General features: G+C 49.0%; 1 protein-coding gene across 4 annotated transcripts in view; it reads left to right on the top strand.

The window, feature by feature from the left end:
- Nucleotides 1–18341, top strand: part of EVL (Enah/Vasp-like) — a 119555-nt gene that overhangs the window by 49945 nt on the left and 51269 nt on the right. For 2 of the 4 annotated variants that reach the window (XM_068990898.1, XM_068990901.1), the window contains exon 1: nt 8072–8188. The exons of 1 other annotated variant lie outside the window; for it this stretch is intronic. In XM_068990898.1, the coding sequence (XP_068846999.1) occupies nt 8178–8188 (11 nt within the window). In that variant the 5' untranslated portion in view covers nt 8072–8177. Of the gene's footprint in view, nt 1–8071; nt 8189–17673; nt 17780–18341 lie in introns of those variants that run through there. One more of the 4 variants, XM_068990900.1, reaches the window with a different exon arrangement.

Below are 18341 nucleotides of genomic sequence, written 5' to 3' on the forward strand. Positions count from 1 at the left end.
CAGGCCCTGCCCTTTGGGGATTTTATGGAGGCTCCGTTAAATAGGCATGGTTGAGTACAGCTTAGCCAATGATTACTGAACTCAACCTTCTTGGAAGCAGAGGCTTTGGATTGTAAATTACAACCTAAGGGGGTTCCCTTAGGGGATTTCCAAAAGTCACTTCATTAACGTAAACTCAGGGGTGGTTGAAAGGTGCTTGTTATCAATAACAAAAAGACACGGTTCGCTTTTATAGCTTTCACACAAAGCTGTTTCAGGAAGTGAAGACTAAAAGACCAAGTATTAAAACAAGGAATGCTTCCCTTGCTCTTATTCTTTGGGAATTCCAAGCGTTTGGAGACCTCAGAGCCAGAGACAGGGACAAAGAGGAAATATGTGTCTCTTAGTGTGTGTCACAGTTTTCCTCGCTTAAACGACGCCTTTCTTTTAAATCTTTGTTTTGTAGTGCTTGTACTTCTTAGAGGTACTACGGTTCTCCCTGTGAGTTCATTGTTTTCTCGGAACGTTCAGTTGCCCCGCTAGTCCTGTGTGGGTTTGTGCTGCAGATGAGTTTGGCCAGGAGCTTAGCTCCCCTGGTGGCTCAGATAGTAAAGAATCTGCTGCAATGTGGAGACCCAAGTTTGATCCCTAGGTCAGGAAGACCCTCTGTAGAAGGGAATGGCAACCCACTCCAGTATTCTTGCCTGGAGACTTCCACGGACAGAGGTGCAGTCTGTGGGGTCGAAAAGAGTCAAACACAACTGAGCGACTAACGCTTTCACTTAAGTTGAGATGGAAGTTCCTCGGGCAGATCACGATAATAATATGGACAAAGCCCATCTCTTCCCTTTCCAGATGCTTAGGTTTGAAAAACAAGACCGTATCTGTATCCTCTCTGTACCACCAATAGTTCGTATCTTTTTAATCCCAGTCTCTGCAGCAGAACAGTTCTGAACACCCACTATGTACCAAGAATTATGCTGGGCACAGGTGGTTATAACGGATGAATGAAACATGGTAGCTCCTACCTAAAGGAGGTCATCTATGATAACTGAACTGATAATGTTGTTAAGCGCTGAAGAAACACAGCCGCAGGAATGGCTTTTTCTGGGGGTGTGGGGGGCACTAAGTGCCTCCTTGAAGAGCAGTATGTAAATTGGGTCTTAGAGGACAAAAGTCTGACTGCAGTTGGTCATGAAGCTTGCTAATTGCTCTGGACACTTGAAGAGTAAATCAGTGAGACAGTTATGAAATTCTGTTTAAGGAAGCACCCTATAATGTGTTACTGCGAATTGAGCTCAGCACCTAGTAACGCTGTTCAGGGTATAGTCGGTGCAGGGTAGATGTTGAGCTCATGAATAAATATATGAATAAAGAAATGAAGGAGAAGGGCACCAGTGATGGTCTCTAATTCCGTGTAGTCATTTCTCTGTCCTCTTTTTCTCTACTCCTAGAACACAAGGACCTTCTACTCAGAAGGAGCTTCTACTCAGAACACTCTGCCTTCTTTTTAACACAAATTCTCATGAAAAGCCAGTATTATATAAGCATGATTTTTTTTTTCTGTATTTCTTAAACAAAGACGCTTTTATGCTCAAATATCCCACCAAGACTAAGTAGAAGAGAAATTAGTCTGTTTAGAGAAAAGGAAACTAAAATCAACCGGTGACTTAAGCCACACGGCGACTAGATCTTAACTACATTTCCTAAGTACGCTATCTTTTAGTATAGCTCCCTAATTTATTTTCAACCATTCTGCTTCCTTTTGGGATCTAGCCACGTGGAAAATACCTCTTTCAATTCAAGTCAGTATAGTTGTCATTTATTGAGCATGATCAAGAGCCGTGCCTTAGCATTTAATTTAATATCCTATGTGAGATTTGGCGCCCCTTGGCTTCATTTCTTTATTGGTATATTTATTGATTCAGTCAGCATCTACCCTGTACCTAGTATATTCAGAACAGCTTACTAGATGCTGAACTCAATTTGTAGTAACACATTATAAGGTTCTACCTTAAACAGACCATTTTTTTAACTGTCTCACTAAATTTCTCTTCAAGTGTCAACAGCCCCTATCCTACTTTTCCAACATTTTCTATTTCCCTGACACAGTCGACTTAGAAACTGGTGCTGCACCTGCAACCCATAGTTATTAATATAACCAGTCCTTTCATTGAACATGAGGCAGCTAGGTCAAACGTAGAGGAAGTGAATGCCTAAGGACAAACAGCATGCTAGTAATGAAGCATGGGCTTGACTCCATATCTCAAAATCTCTGGCCATAGATCTTTCCATGTTTCTTGCTCCATCTCAGAATTCTTCCACTCAAGTGCTGTATTAAAGCCAGATGGTAGAGGGGTTTTTTAACGCCCCCAGAATTCACTCCTCCCTGTTACCTATTTATTGAAGCCAAAAAAAGAGAGTAGAAACATGTTTGGAGAGCAGACGAAATGAAGGATGAAAGTAAAAGGCACATTTCCATAATAATGATTTAAACTCAGCCTGGTATCTTTAGGAAATGCTCAGGAAATGAAAAATAGTGCCCGTTGATACTTTAATAATCATGATGAACTTCTGCTTCTGGCTGTGACAGAGTAATTGTTATAGACTTGTCATCTTGACAGAAACAACTATGAAACTGAACAAAGCATTCAAGATTCCTGAATAGATGGAGGATATTGAAACTCATATGAAATATTAAATTCTTAACAATTTTCAGGCACTGAACAGGCAGCACAGTACTCTGAGTGGAGATGCCCCCGTGATAAGCCCCACCATTGGTCTAGCTTTCTACCTGGAGTTTCCTTCTGGTCCTGGCACAGAATGGTGGAACTCAAGCTAAAAGTTGATCTTAGTGAGCTCAGCAGTCAGATGTTGGAATTCCAAGCTTCTGAAATAGCTGGACATTGCAAGGGCAAGGGAATAGGGAAGCGGAAGCCAGCTTGAGTTTTGTGTAGGGATTCACTTCAGGTTGTTGGCTGCGGGCTGCTGTGAATGAGTAGAGTGAGACTCTCCATGAAACTCAGCACAGATGGCCTTCTGTAGGGCTGGGAGCTGAATGATGTCCAAGGTCAGGCAGTGCTGGGAGATGCTGGAGATGCCTGTCAGCCCAAATGAAGAGGCCTCACTGAGCACCTAGGCATTCAGGTGAGACCCCAGAACAGCTGCGCTTTAGGAATAAGGACTATGCCCTTGAGAAAGGGACACACCCTAGGACTAAATTCAAAGTGGAACCAGAACTTGAGAAAGAATTAATCCAAGCTTGAGAGCACTGAAAGGACCTGCCAATAATTTACCTAAGAGCCGAGACAAGCTCAGTACCTTTAAAGGAAGACACCATGATCCAGACTCATAACAGTGTCAGATGTATCAATTCATGGACATACAGTCAGAAGATGTGCCCTATATACATAAGGGGAAAAATCAGTAGACAGGTGGCTCTGAAGTTGGAACTAGCAGACAAGTACTTCAAAGTTGCTGGTATAAAAATATGTTCAAAGACTTAAAGGGAATGATGGATAAAAAGACCAAACAGATGGAGACAGAGAAATGGAAATTATTAAAAATTTGCCAAATGGAAACTATAGCCCTAGAAATAAAGGTTTAAAATTCACTGGATGATGGAATATTCGCTGGTGGTCCAGTCGTTGGGACTGCTTGCTCCCACAGCAGGGGGCACGGATTCAGTCCCTAGTCAGGGGACTGAGACTCTGCAAGCTGTGTGGCCCAGCCAGAAAATTCCCTGGACTAGATCACAGGTGGATCAGAGACAGCACCAGGAAGTGTTGGTGGACTTGGAAATGAACCAATAGGAATCATCTAATCTGAGAAACAGGAAAATAGTACTGAAAAAAATTAGCAGCCTTGGTGACTTGTGAGATAGTAACAAGAGGTCTACATATGTAGAATCAGAATTCTGGAGGGAAAAGAACAGTGGGACAGGAAAAAATTGTTTAAAGAAATAATTATCAAAATGTCCCATGTTTGGTGAAAAGCCTGAACTTAAACATCCAAGAATTCCAGTAAACCCTAGCAGGATAAATATAAAGAGAACCACGCCGGAGGCCATCATGGTCACAACTGCTGGAAACCAAAGAAAGAGAGAAAATATTAAAGGTGGCCAGAAGAAGGATTACATAGAGAGGATGATGATGTGAATGATGGCTGACTTCTGTCAGATGCTGTGGATGCCAGCAGACAGTAGAACATTTTTGAGGTGCTGATAGCAAAAAAAAAATCTCAACATCCTCTATTCAGAAAAAAAAAATGCCTTTGAGTATGTTAAGCAAAACAAAGATATTCCAATAAAAGAAGGGTAAGAGATTTTATTGCCAGCATCCCTGATGTATAAGAAATGCTAATTGCAGTTCCTCAGTCTGAATAAAAATGAAACGCCGGACTGGAAGAAACACAAGCTACAATCAAGACTGCCGGGAGAAATATCAATAACCTCAGATATGCAGATGACACCACCCTTATGGCAGAAAGTGAAGAGGAACTAAAAAGCCTCTTGATGAAAGTGAAAGTGGAGAGTGAAAAAGTTGGCCTAAAGTTCAACATTCAGAAAATGAAGATCATGGCGTCCAGTCCCATCACTTCATGGGAAATAGATGGAGAAACAGTGTAAACAGTGTCAGACTTTATTTTTTTGGGCTCCAAAATCACTGCAGATGGTGATTGCAGCCATGAAATTAAAAGACGCTTACTCCTTGGAAGAAAAGTTATGACCAACCTAGACAGCATATTCAAAAGCAGAGACATTACTTTGCCGACTAAGGTCCGTCTAGTCAAGGCTATGGTTTTTCCTTTGGTCATGTATGGATGTGAGAGTTGGACTGTGAAGAAGGCTGAGGGCCGAAGAATTGATACTTTTGAACTGTGGTGTTGGAGAAGACTCTTGAGAGTCCCTTGGACTGCAAGGAGATCCAACCAGTCCATTCTGAAGGAGATCAGCCCTGGGGATTACTTTGGAAGGAATGATGCTAAAGCTGAAACTCCAGTACTTTGGCCACCTCATGCGAAGAGTTGACTCATTGGAAAAGACTCTGATGCTGGGAGGGATTGGGGGCAGGAGGAGAAGGGGATGACAGAGGATGAGATGGCTGGATGGCATCACGGACTTGATAGACGTGAGTCTGAGTGAACTCCGGGAGTTGGTGATGGACAGGGAGGCCTGGCGTGCTGCGATTCATGGGGTCGCAAAGAGTCGGACACGACTGAGCCACTGAACTGAACTGAACTATAAAAGGCTTTCATATTTAAAAAAGACAGGCACATGTGACATTGTACTGAGACAGTTGGATGGCATCACTGACTTAATGGACATGGATTTGGGTGGACTCCAGGAGTTGGTGATGGACAGGGAGTCCTGGCGTGCTGCAGTCCATGAGGTCACAAAGAGTCGGACACAACTGAGCGACTGAACTATACCATTAAGGATGGGAGTGGATTTATGCACTCGTAAAGTTCTTATGTTTTACGTTAGTGTAATATTAATTCTAAGTATACTGTGCAAAGTTAAGAATGTATATTTAAATGCCTAGAAAGATCTCTAAAAAATAATGTAAAGAGGAATAGCTAAAAAGTCAACAGTATAGAAAAGTTAAAATGGAGTTTTAAAGAGTATTTAGTTTACCCGAAAGAGTACAGGAAAGGAGTAACAGGGAAACCAAAAACAAATGAGATAAACAGAAAAAATAGCAAAACGATAGGCTTCTACCCAAACACATCAATAAATGTAAATGGACTAAATACTCCAATTAACAGGTAGAGGTGGGTATGCTCATTAGCTTGATTGTGGTGATTATTTCATAATATATATGTCTAGCATTAGCCAAGGAGTGCAGGTAGCCTCTGGAAGCTGTAAAAAGGCCAGGAAATTGTTCTCCTTTTGAGCCTCCAGAAGAGCCTGTTGAACTTTCCAACACCTTGGTCAAGCCCAGTGAGGCCATGAGATCAATGTCAGATGGCTGGCCTACTATTATCTTATAAAACTAAGGTAATAAGTTTGTGCTGTTACAAGGCATAAGTTTGTGGTAACTTGTTTTAGCAGTAAAAGAATTTATAAGGACAGAAAAAGATATACCAGGCAAACAGTGAGCAGAAGGAAGTTTGAATGGTTGCATTAATATCAGATAGAGTAACCTTAAAGACAGTGTTAGCAGCAATGAAGAGGGGCATTTTATACTGATCAAAAGAGCCATTCATCCAGAAGATAGAATAGCCTTAAAAATATATGTACCTAACAAGAGCTTCAAAATAGGTGGAGGAAAACCATTTGACAGAAATAGACAGACCCCCAATCATGGTCGAAGGTTGTAACACTCTTGTGTCAGCAGTTGGTAACAGCAGTTAGACAGAAATAAGTCAGCAGTGACAGCAGACCAATACGGACATAAGATCTGAACCAAACTGTTAAGCACATTCACTTGCCGGACGTGTTTTGACCCCTACACCCAACGTCAGAACGCACCTTCTTGTGCATGTGGTACAGTCGCCAAGATCAACTACCTCCTGGGCCGTTGAACAAGCCTCCATAAATTTAAGAGGATTGAAGTCATACAGGGAAAATGAAGAAAGACTCCTGTGTACGTTCTTTGACCACAGTAGCATTAAGTTCTGCTAATTTACGTCAGTCGTGTCCGACTCTGTGCGACCCCATAGATGGTAGCCCGTCAGGCTCCCCTGTCCCCGGGATTCTCCAGGCAAGAGCACTGGAGTGGGTTGCCATTTCCTTCTCCAATGCATGAACGTGAAAAGTGAAAGTGAAGTTGCTTAGTCGTGTCCGACTCAGCGACCCCATGGACTGCAGCCTACCAGGCTCCCCCGTCCCTGGGATTCTCCAGGCAAGAACGCTGGAGTGGGTTGCCATTTCCTTCTCCAATGCATGAAAGTGAAAAGTGAAAGTGAAGTCGCTCAGTCGTGTCCGACTCAGCGACCCCATGGACTGCAGCCTACCTGGCTCCTCCGTCCATGGGATTTTCCAGGCAAGAGTACTGGAGTGGGGTGCCATTGCCTTCTCCGAGTATTAAGTTAGAAATAAATAATAATAACAGAAGTAGGATAACACCGAACATTTGGAAATTAAAGTATTTCTCAATAATCTGTATATAAAAGAGTCACAGGGTAAAATAGAAAATATTTTGAACTAAGAAAAAAACCACAGTATGTCGAAGTTTGTGGTTTGCAACCTAAAGCTGCTTTTAAAGGGAGATGTGTACCTTTGAAATCCTTTGAAAATGCATTTTTGGCACTTGGCTCTCACTGCCTGTGCTTTCAGCTCTCCAGTCAGAAGCACTCTTTCTACTGTACCATACTCGGAACAGCTGTTTTCTGCTCTATCGGTAATAACATCTTAACACATCAATTTGCTAACCTGTCAAGTCGCTTCCTTTCTCAACAGTAAAAGCCCTTCAAGGACAACAGTTGCCGTTCAGGTCGGTGTTTTGTCTCCAGTTTCTGACACAGCACATGACGCTTGGAGGGTTCTCAGTCAGTTCTGAATGAAAGCTGGGGAGTGGATCTTACCTTCCTGAGAACCCAGTGGAGACAGGCGGACCGAGGATGATTAACCCCATTTTACAGCAGAGGAAACACAAGCCCAGCTTCCCTTAACGAGCCGGTGACAAGGCCGGGCTTCCATCACCCCTCAGATATTTTCCTTTCAGGCCACTGATGACAGAAATGTCACCATTCATGAGAAGCGTCTCCCTAACAGAAGTACGGAGTTCATTAGCGAGTAAACCGTCAGGCCGTCCCCAGCTGTAATGCCATCATGGCGTGTGTGCACGCTGGAGGATGGGCCAGGTGCCTTTCCAAAAGCGTCTAGGGAGCCATCGGTGCTGGGCCCCCGAGTCGGGACAGGTGGGGAGCCAGGGCCTTGGCCTTCTCCGTGCCGCGCCCACCCGCCCGGCCCCTGCAGAAAGTGCCGGAGTGCGAGGCTGCAGCTTGGCACGCGGGCCGCCCACACTGGGGGCTCTGTGCCGCAAGCTGTTTCTCTGTTTTCTGCCTAGGTTTCAGTTCTCAACTGGGGCTTGTTTCCCCTTTGTCTCTGGTTCAGCTTCCTTTTCCTGTTTGGTTTCAAGTAGAGTCTAAAACTCAAGTTGCTGCCTTCCCAGAGCCTGTGCGCTCAGGTCAGCTGGCCTGGCGGGAACTCGGGACTCACCTCCTCGGGCTCCCTGTCCTGTAGACTTGCAGCCATGACCACCGTGTGAGTACGGGGGCCGCAGGAGACAGGGGGACCTCAGGAGCAGACCTGCAGCCGTAGCGGTGTACAGCCCAAGGGACCATGGCAGCCTCCCCAGGTCCCCCGGTTGCACTGATAGGGAGACCGAGGCCAGAGGGCAGGAGGACTCACGACCACTAGACACTTACGGTTACGATGGAGCCGCCTGCTCCGTCCGCTGGTCCATCCACCGCACCAGCCTGTGCCTCTGGATGCCAGTTGTCGTTAGTGGCACTGTGTGTATATGAGTGTGTGAGTGTGAGTGAGTGTGTGTGTGTGTGTGGCAAAAGTACTTCCTCAGAAGTCAGACACCTGGCTCGGTTGGTGGGGGGCTCCGAGCTATCTCAGGGTGTGGGGTTTGGCTCAGAGGTGCTCTTCTCTCTAGAATGGCCTGAGAGCGCTCGGGAGTGTTCTCTGAATCCTGGGCACAGAGGGAGGGACTGCGGTGCCTTTTGTACAGGTGGAGACCGCATGGGCTGTCTCAGCAGAGCCCCGACCTTCTACCCAAGGCCCTTGGGGCTGAGTGTAGGCAGCGGATGGCTTGGGCTGCGGTGGTTTGGCACGTGTATGGGCACCAGCCAGTCCGCGTCCTGCCCTGGTAGTTGTGAGCTACTCTTTCCGAAGGTGAGATTGCGACTCAGACTTGATTCTCCCCCACCCTGAGATCCCATGGAAGACTGGATCAAAAGACAGAGCTTTATCCTCTGGGATTTGGGGGACTGAACTTATCGACTCATGGCAGCCCTACGTCTCAGCATAAGCTACACTCCTTCCCCTTTAAAGATTCCTTCTCAGTTCCCAGACTGCTGTTTGACCAGTGTTCTTGTTTGATTCTTTCAACCATGTCAGGTGGTCAGCTCAGGAAGGGTCATCACTGCTGTTCAGGGGGCAAGGAGGCCTGGCCTCTGACCAGCCTTGGAGCTTTGCTCAGGGCCGCATGGCTGGTTGAGGAGGGCCAGGAGAGCCTACCCAGCACAGGACAGCCATGTCAGGAGGTTCTCCCGGGACGCCGAGCGGGCTCTCTGTAGGTGGTCTGCAGGGAGTTACGACAGGGATAGAATAGTAAGGGGGCCCGTCTGGCGCTCCTGGTCAGCAGGGGAGCTTTGGCCATCGCAGCATACCCCACCCCACCCTGAGGGCCTCAGCCAGGCTGCCAGAGCCCCTTCCTCCAGGCCCAGCGGCTCACAAAGCCCAGGGACGCAGTTGGCCTCTCCTGCTCCTTTGCAGCTGGTTTCCCTTTCCTTTAACATTTACTTAGTTGGCTGCAGCGGGTCTTAGCTGCAGCATTCAGGATCTGCGGTCTTCGTTGCAGCACGTGGGATCTTTAGTTGCACCATGTAGAATCTAGTTCCCTGACCAGGGATTGAACCCAGGCCCCCTACGTTGAGAGCACAGAGTCTTATGCTGGACCATCCGGGAAGTCCCTGCAGCCAGTTTTACATCATTTTAGTCATTCCCCTGAGCTTTGCGGGATTTGTGAGTAGAGCTGTGGCAAACAAGACTTGCCTCTTTAAAGGCACGTCAGCTTCCACAGAGGGCAGGGACCAAAGTCATCATCAGCCGAAAGCTACACTGTGGGAAGCTCAGTGTGCTCCATCCTGTCTGCTGCTGAAGGCAGAAAACAATATCAGAAGGAAACGAGGAGGGAGCAGAGCCACTCCTAAACCGTTAAAACCGGAGCAGGCTTGTAAGTCTCCATCTTCCAAGCAACTTGAGGCCCTCCACCTGCAGTAGGGCGCCCAGGGGAGTGGTGCTTCAGGCACGTTAGCCTCCTCGTCAACCAGATTCGCCCTCTCTTATCTTGTTTTAAGTATTCCTCCATATTTGTTTAAGGGGGGAGAAAGTTGTTGCTGGTGATAATACCTTGAAATCTGAAAACTACTGATTTAGTCCAGCTCTGAGGTGCACAGATGGGGAAACTGAGGCCCAGAGTCAGGGCAGAGCTTCTCTGTGAGTGAGTGGTCCAGCCAAACCGCAGGCCAGGTTTTCTGGGGCCCCCTCCCCGCGAGGCCCCGGCCCACAGGCTGTCGGCGGGGCTGCCCCTGCAGCAGGGCTGTGGAGCCTGGTCACTGAAGAGCGTCTTGAAACTTTGCTGTCCTGTTCTGATCAGAGCATCTCCTGGGAGTGTGTTGTCTTCCCTGGGTGTCCTGAGGCAGGAAGTGCCTGAGAGCCGGTCTAGACTTTGACAGCTGGCCCCTTAAAAGAGAAAATAACAGCGGTACCCAGTTTCCAGTCCTCTGCCAGGCATTGTGCTCATCATGTGGTCTGATGTATGTTGTATTTAACCTCGTCCTCTGTGGTTCCCACCGCTGTTCCATCTCGCTGGTAAGGACAGGGGTCAGCAGAGTCAGCTTACCAGCTCCAGGGCACACTGTTGGAAGAGTTGGGGTCTAAAGCCAGGCCTCTTGTGTTTTCAAAAGCTAAGGGGTCTCACAGAGTCGGACACGACTGAAGTGACTTAGCAGCAGCAGCAGCAAGCTCGTCTGTAACCTCTCAAAGGAACTTGTCCGGAATCAGAGTTTGAATCAAGGCTCCTAGTCTCTGTTACTCTGTGTAGTCTCCAGTTTCCCACTGGTAAGACCACGGAGGCAGGAGGCCTCCTCAGCCCTCCTGTAGTGCCCATGTTGCTGTCAGTCATCCTTCCTTCGCCCCCTCCCCTCCCAGCCTAGAGCTGCTAGAGCTCCCGGGATGGCACACACTCATTCAGGTGTCAACCTGAGCCTGTGATCAGGGGCTCAGCTGGGCTCAGCCTGGTCTCGTCGCCAGGCTTTAAGCTTACCCTCGGAGATGCATGTACTGCCCTGTTCCTTGGCCTGGCCAGATCTCCTCAGACGCCCCCGAGCCTGTGGACCCCTGCTTCCCTTCTGCATAGACTCGGGGACACAGGCGTATATTGGAACTAGAAAGTGTCTCTGAGGTTGGAGCTGCCCTTGTGTCCACCTGGCCTGTCAGCTGGGTGGCCTCGAGAGGAAGAGTGGGAAGGCTTGAGACGGGCTCAGGCTGAGGGTGTCAGACTCTCAACAGTTGGTCAGAGCGTGTGTTCCGGATTCCACCAGGCTTCCCAGAGAAGCAGAGCCAGCTGTCCAGGCATCTGGGACACTGGCGTCGGAGTGAGGAGAGACCGGCAGTCTTGGCCACACGTGGCCTGGCAGTCTGGCCCTCCCGACCAGCTTGGATGGAAGAAAGGATTTGGGGGCTTGACACTGAATTTATTCCTCATTTACCCAAAGCCTTTCTTTAATTGGCACACTCACAAAACTGGGCCTTAGTCACCATTTGAGATTCTGCGTGTTGCTCGGTGATGTCTGATTTATTATTTTCATTCCTGTGGTGCAGCAGTTCCCAAAATGTGCTCAGAAGACCTACCCTCTTCGGGCTCTGAGTCAAAACTGTGTTTGTAATAATACTGAGACGTTATTCTCCTTTTCCAGTCTCATCTCATGAGTGCACAGTAGAATTTTCCAGAGGCTCTATGACATGTGTTGACATTGTCACTGCGCCAGCCAAGGAAATGTGTGCTTGCGTTTTTTCAAATTCTTAGGTTTAATTTCAGATACGGTAAATATAGATAGACTTAATCTCCATAAACAGAAGCTTTTTGGCTCCCTCAGTAATTTTTTTAAACTTATTTTATTGAAGTGTAGTTGATTCACAATGCTGTGTTAATTTCTGCCACACAGAAAAGTGATCACACGTACATATGCATTCTTTTTCATCTTCTTTCCCAGTATGGTTTATCACAGGATGCTGAGTCTAGCTCCCTGTGCTTCACAGCAGGGCCTCGTCTGTCCATTCCACATGGGAGAGTTTGCCTCTGCCCATCCCAGAGCACAGTCCACCCCTCCGGTGGCCCCTTGCAGCCCCCGCTGGCAAGCCCGAGTCTGCTCTCTGTGTCTGAGTCTGTCTCTGTGTCATGGATAAGTACATTTGTGTCACATTTCAGATTCCGCATGTAAGCGGTATCACATGGTATCAGTCTCTCCCTGTCTTCACTTAGGGTGATCATCGGGTGCCTCTGTGTTGCTGCAAATGGCATTATGTATCCTTCTGTGCGGCTCAGTAATATTCCGCTGTGTCTATGCCCCACATCTTCTTCATCCGCTCCACCATCAGTGGACTTGGAGGGTGTTTCCGTGTCTTGGCTATTGTGAATAGTGCTACTCTGGACATAGGGGTGCACGTATCTTTTTTAATTATAGTTTTTTTCGGATGTCTGCCCAGGAGTGGGATTGCTGGGTCATATGGGAACTTTGTTTTTAGTTTTTTGAGATATTTCCATACTGTTCTCCATAGTGGCTGTGCCAATTTATGTTCCCACCAGCAGTGTAGGAGGGCTCAGTTTTCTCCACACCCTCTCCAGCATTTGTTTATAGACTTTTTAATGATGGCCATTCTGACTGGTGTGAGGCGATACCTCATTGTAGTTTTGATTTGCATTTCTGTAATAATTAGCTACCATCTTCAAATATTTATATGGGTGTAAAGGGGCCCTGAGACCAAAAAACATTTGAGGACCACTTCTGTAAAATGGCTATATGACTGAACTACAAAAGGCAAGCAAGAATCTAGGCTGGCAGCTCCCACTGGCCAAAGAGGACACTGGGGTGCAGGGGCCTCTTGAGCTCAGCAGCTTTCTGAGGTGACATCGCAGTTCCTGGGCCAAGTGGGGTGGTGGCATCATGGGAACCCACGCCTGCTTCTCACAGTCATCAACTGTTTCAGAATGAACATTTTTAAGTTTAGAACAAAGTATCAAATCTGTTTCAGGTCCGTTCCCATTAAGAGAAAAAAGGTCACCCTAGAGAGAAGGCAATGGCACCCCACTCCAGTACTCTTGCCTGGAAAATCCCACGGATGGAGGAGCCGGGTAGGCTGCAATCCATGGGGTCGCTAAAAGTCGGACACGACTGAGCGACTTCACTCTCACTTTTCACTTTCATGCATTGGAGAAGGAAATGGCAACCCACTCCAGTGTTCTTGCCTGGAGAATCCCAGGGACGGGGGAGCCTGGTGGGCTGCCGGCTCTGGGGTCGCACAGAGTCGGACACGACTGAAGTGACGTAGCAGCAGCAGCAGAGGGGATTTACTTGTTACCAAGGGGGATGTCCCTTCCCACTGGGAAGATCTGGCATCCACTCCAGTCATCAAGTTTGTGTCTCGGAGAAGGCAGCTGAATGTGCTTCCTGATGCGGTGTGAAAGAACGGCTACCCACTCCCACCTGTATGTCGTGTTCTTCCTGTTCACCCCGCCCCCCTCTGCAGTTCCTGGGCCACCCCTGGATTGCAGTGGGCCATGTGCCTCCCCTTGAGGACACAAACCACGGCTCTGTTCAGACATCCAGTTTCTAAGTACCAGGCATGGGCATATACTTGGTGCATAGTCAGTACTCAGAAAAAGGGGTGTTCTCTTATTTGTCAAATTGATGCAGGAAGAGAAAGCAGTAGTGACCCAGTCTTACTGGAGTCTTGGTCCCGTCCCCTACCCCTCACGTCCACCCCAAAGAATCCCTAAAGAGGCTGAGAAATATGATACCTGGCAAAACTAGGCACACCCAAAAGCAAGCATTTATGCAAAGATTATTATTGAGCAGTCACTGGGGCTCCAGAGATGAACAATATTTTTGAAACAAACCACAAAAAACCTACCTCGTGCAAGACAGAGAAAATCGACAAACCTTCAGGACAGTGGCAGTGAGCAGGGTACGGGTTTCCTGGAGGCAGTAGCACCGACCTAAGCTGAGACGGTGGGATGCAAACTGTGTGTAGGGAAGAGAAACCGTCCCGGACGAGGGAGGTGCTGGCTTAAGCAGATGGCACATCGGCATGAGGTGAGACCTGAGATAGCCTGGAGAGTCACCCTGAGCATCCTGGCAGGACGCGGGCCGTCGGGTCCTGCCTGTGCCCCGAGCCGCCAGGTGGAGGCTCACTGCCAGAGGCATGGGGCGTGCTGCAGGGGCATCCCCCACGCTGGGCCTCTGAGCCCTGCTGTGCCCGCGTGCCCTCCTGTGTCACCTCCTGAGAGGGCGATGCCGCAGCCCCACTGAAGAGCCTCTGGGTGACCTTTCTTCACACCACCTACTGTACCTGCCACTGTTGTGCGGGTCTGTCTTCCCAGGTATTGTATATCTTAGCCTGATGGAAGAGAAATGAGAGCTGGAGGCAGCAGCTGGGAGTCGGAAGCGGGTGCCAGCTCCTATCAGCTTACAGCAGCCAGGCTCAGGCTCGGCGTGTTTTCAGGAGAGAGGGAGAGGGCCCTCCCTGGTTGTCTAACACTTACCCCACTGTGCCTGGGACTGTCCTGGTCTTAGCGCTGAGCGTCCTGCCCCGCCTCCCAGGAAGCCCCTCAGTCCCAGACAAAGCCAGGTTGTCAGTCGGGACAGTGTGAGGAGGTGTTCAGTCTAGAGGGGGCGGACCCACTGGGTCAGGCTGAGTAGGGCCGGCGGGAAGGGTGAGGCGTGACTGGACCCGAGAGCGCTCCTAGGGGACCTGGGGGCCAGCGCGCGCCTTCCCAGAGCAGCAGATCTCTCCCCCACCGGCCTCCAGGGAGCCTCACTCTGCAGCAGGCCCACCTCAGCCTTGCGGTTTCCTGACTCAAGATCCCAGGCCGCAGTGAGACCCACAGCACTGATGGTAATCTGCAGCAGATGCTTCTGTTTGGCAGTTACTTACTGCCTCTCTGAGAATAAACAGAGTAGGATTGTAGGTGGAATGTTCCCACGGGCACACGACCACGAGGGCACTTGTGCACAGTCAGAGCAGTTTGCAGCACACGAGGGACCACGTTTACAAAGGGGAAAGCCCCCCGCCCTCAAGGAGCTCGTCATCTAGTGGGGCAGACGGTGCTTAACACAGATGCTGAGAAGCAGGACAGATGGGTGAGAGCCCTGGTGAGAGGCAGAGATGAGCGCAGCGCCGAGGGGCTGGTCCTTACAGGTCCAAGTGCTGGACAGTGTCCAGGCTCAACCCTGGGCTTGGTTTTCTGGCAAGCCTCTTGGGGTGGCCTTATTGCTGTCTGTTCCCTTCTTGGTTTGCATCGTTTTACTCGAATTTTAGGGCTTCCCAGGTGGTGCAGTGGTAAAGAGTCCACCTGCCAGTGCAGGAGACCCAGGAGACACAGGTTCGATCCCTGGATCAGAAAGACCTCCTGGAAGAGGAAATGGCAACCCACTCCAGTATTCTTGCCAGGAAAATCCAATGGACAGAGGAGTCTGGCGGGATACAGTCCATGAGATCACAGAGTCGGACGCAACACACATCCTAACTTTAGGACATCATCCTCTGTCCTTCAAATCGTAGTAAATGCCTGAAAAGGCCCCGAAAGGTATTTGTAGAGTAGAAAGGATTCCACGTTGACTGCACAGGAAAGAGTGTGGCTGGGATGGGGTGTCAGTGCCAGCCCATGCAGGGTCCAGAGGGCTCATTCTCGGTCATGCAGGGAGTGGTGGGGCAGGAGTCCAGTGGCTGGTGGACGTGGAAGCTGTGCTTTCCCAGGACTAGACGGGGGTGGGGGAGGCGGAGACTGACTTCAGGCTGCCCTCTCCACGTCTTCCCATGCGTTAGTTTTATCCACAAGCGCATCAGTGGTTTCTTAGGTCAAGTCCAGGAAGATCCCTGAGTAGATTGCACAGTTGTCTGCAGAAATTTTGTGGTATGTTTGCCGCTTTTAAGTGAGAGATTTCAGTAGTGGTCTCTGAAGAGTTAACTGCTGAACCAATGACAAGACTCTGACTCTGCTGGCCAGGGGCTGGGCTTCTGGGCAGAGCTCAGCGTGAACTCGGCTGTCTAAGGAGCCCTGAGGTCAACCAGCCTGGTGTCCACAAGGAAACTGAGGCCCAGAGCACGCCCTGACCAGAGAGCCGTCCACGGCTTTGTTATTGTCCGTTTCACACAGCACTGGGAGGGATTTACAGGCTGGGGTTTTTTGCAGGGCCCACAAATACCCGTACAAAAGCCCAAAATGAGACTGGGCTTGGACCGCTCACTCTGTAAGAGCCTTCTCCTGGGAGAGAAGCTCTGCTTGTACCTCCAGCTCAGAACAGCCTGTCAGGTCCCAGGGGGAAAGTCCATCAGCCTGGCGGTCCATGTGAACGCAGCCCTGTGTGAACGGGGCCTGGTGGACAGACCCCACTGGTCAGTGGTGGTTTGCTCTTGTGAAGGTAGCGTGTCTGAGATGAGCGCCGGGAGGACCAGCCTTGGTGCAGAGGGTGTGGGGCTAGGGCTGGGCAGGTAGCAGTAGTCTTTTTCAGTTTAGTAAAGGGAATCGTGTATATATGTGTTTAAAATACAATTCAGTATAAACTCTACTTGAAAATGCTTGTTTTCAATAAACCATTTTTGAAAGTACTCGTTCACCAAATTGTTGTTCAGTTGCTAAGTGGTGTCTGGCTCTTTCAGGACCCCGTGCGCTGTAGCCCGCCAGGCTCCTCCGTCCATGGGATTTTCCCAAGCGAGAACAAGGGAGTGTGTTGCCACTCCCTTCTCCAGGGGATCTTCCCGACCCACGGTTCGAACCTGTGTCTCCTGCATCGGCAGGCACATTCTTTACCACAGCACCACCAGGGAGGCCCCATTTACCAAATTAACTTTCCTCAAAAACACTGATTGGGACAAGTGAAGTGTCTGGTGCATGTGAAATGTGTGTGTAGTATAGAGTTTCATATTCACCCAAGTGGAGCTGTTAAATAGGGACAGGGAATATTTGGCGCTCAGAGACAGTGTCTAGGCTGAGTAGTAATCAAGAGTTATTAAAACAAGAAAAAAATTTATAACTAGACATGGTGGATGATAAGACTTACTGTGGTGATCATTTTGCAATATAAACAAATAGTGAAACGTTTCATACACCTGAAACTAGTATAATGTTATATATCAGTAGTATCTCAATAAAAATAATAAATAAAAATGCTGACTCCTATAAAACAAAACAAAAATCCCAATGGGATAATAAGCCATATCTTAAGTGAAGAAGTACTTCCTTGCATTTAGGTGTTGTTAGTGGTAATAAAATAAGCAGAGACAGATAAACACTGGTCAAATGGTCGGGGGGGTTGGGCGTTAGGGATATTTGGCCATGCTGTGCAGTGTGTGGGATCTTAGTTCCCTGACCAGGGATTGAACCTGCGTCCCTGTACTGGAAATGCAGAGTCTTAACCACTAGACCGCCAGGGAAGTCCAAAAAGAGGGATTTTCTTTTTTTTTTTTAATCTACAAGTTAAATTTGAACCTGAAGTTCTAAAAAAGAGAGGGGCGGTAGGGAGGGGCCTGTGACTATAATTACAACTTTAAAAATAGTGGTTTATGTTTCAGCATCTCCCAGGGGCAAGCACGGCGGTGGACCCATGCCTCACCATCTCCACTGAGCAGCCCCGGAGGTGTGTGTGGGGCTGCTGGGTTGGCTCCACGTGCAGCCCACCGTCCTCGCCCCCCTTCACCCCCACCTATGCTGGCCTCCCCCGCCTGGAATCCCACATCCCCTTCCTGAACCCGCCTGGGGCTGACAGCTCTGCATCTTTAAACCCACACCGCAGTTTCTTCAGAAAGTCTCCCCGGTTCCCCAAAGCCCTCCAGGCTGAGAAGGTGTGTGATCATTCGTCGTCTTTCCTGAATAGCTCTGAGCTCGCTGAGGGCATCTCTGCATCACTGAATGTGTCTTGTCTCCTCACTGGCATCTGTGCTTGTCAGATGAAGACAAGAGGGTCATGCCAGAAGTGGGACCCAGACCCCAAGCGAGCACGTGACCAGGGGGACTCCCTAGAGCAGAGTGGGGTGGCTTTGTCGTGTGAACGATGGGTACTAGAGCCAAGACATTTGTTCACTTGTCCACTGGATCAGACAGAACTGTTGGAACACCTCTGCACCTCAAGGGTGCGGAGTGGACTGTCCCTGAGGACAAGGAAAACTCAAGCTGCTCTGCAGCATAACGGGCTGGTGTGTAGAGCAGGGAGTCCCTGTGGCTGGCAACTCCCATCAGAGGCTCGGTGGGGGCTAGGGCTGCTTTAGAAGATGGGTCATGTTGTGCGGGAGAGAGTGGGGTCCCCTCCAGAGCTCTCTTCACAGGGGCCGGTTATCAGGCCCTGCTCTGAGCCAGGGTCCTGAGACTGCAGAGAATGAGACCTACGTGTCCCTGCCTGCGGGGAGC

Source organism: Capricornis sumatraensis, chromosome 19 (assembly GCF_032405125.1).
Source record: "Capricornis sumatraensis isolate serow.1 chromosome 19, serow.2, whole genome shotgun sequence".
NCBI lineage: Eukaryota > Metazoa > Chordata > Mammalia > Artiodactyla > Bovidae > Capricornis > Capricornis sumatraensis.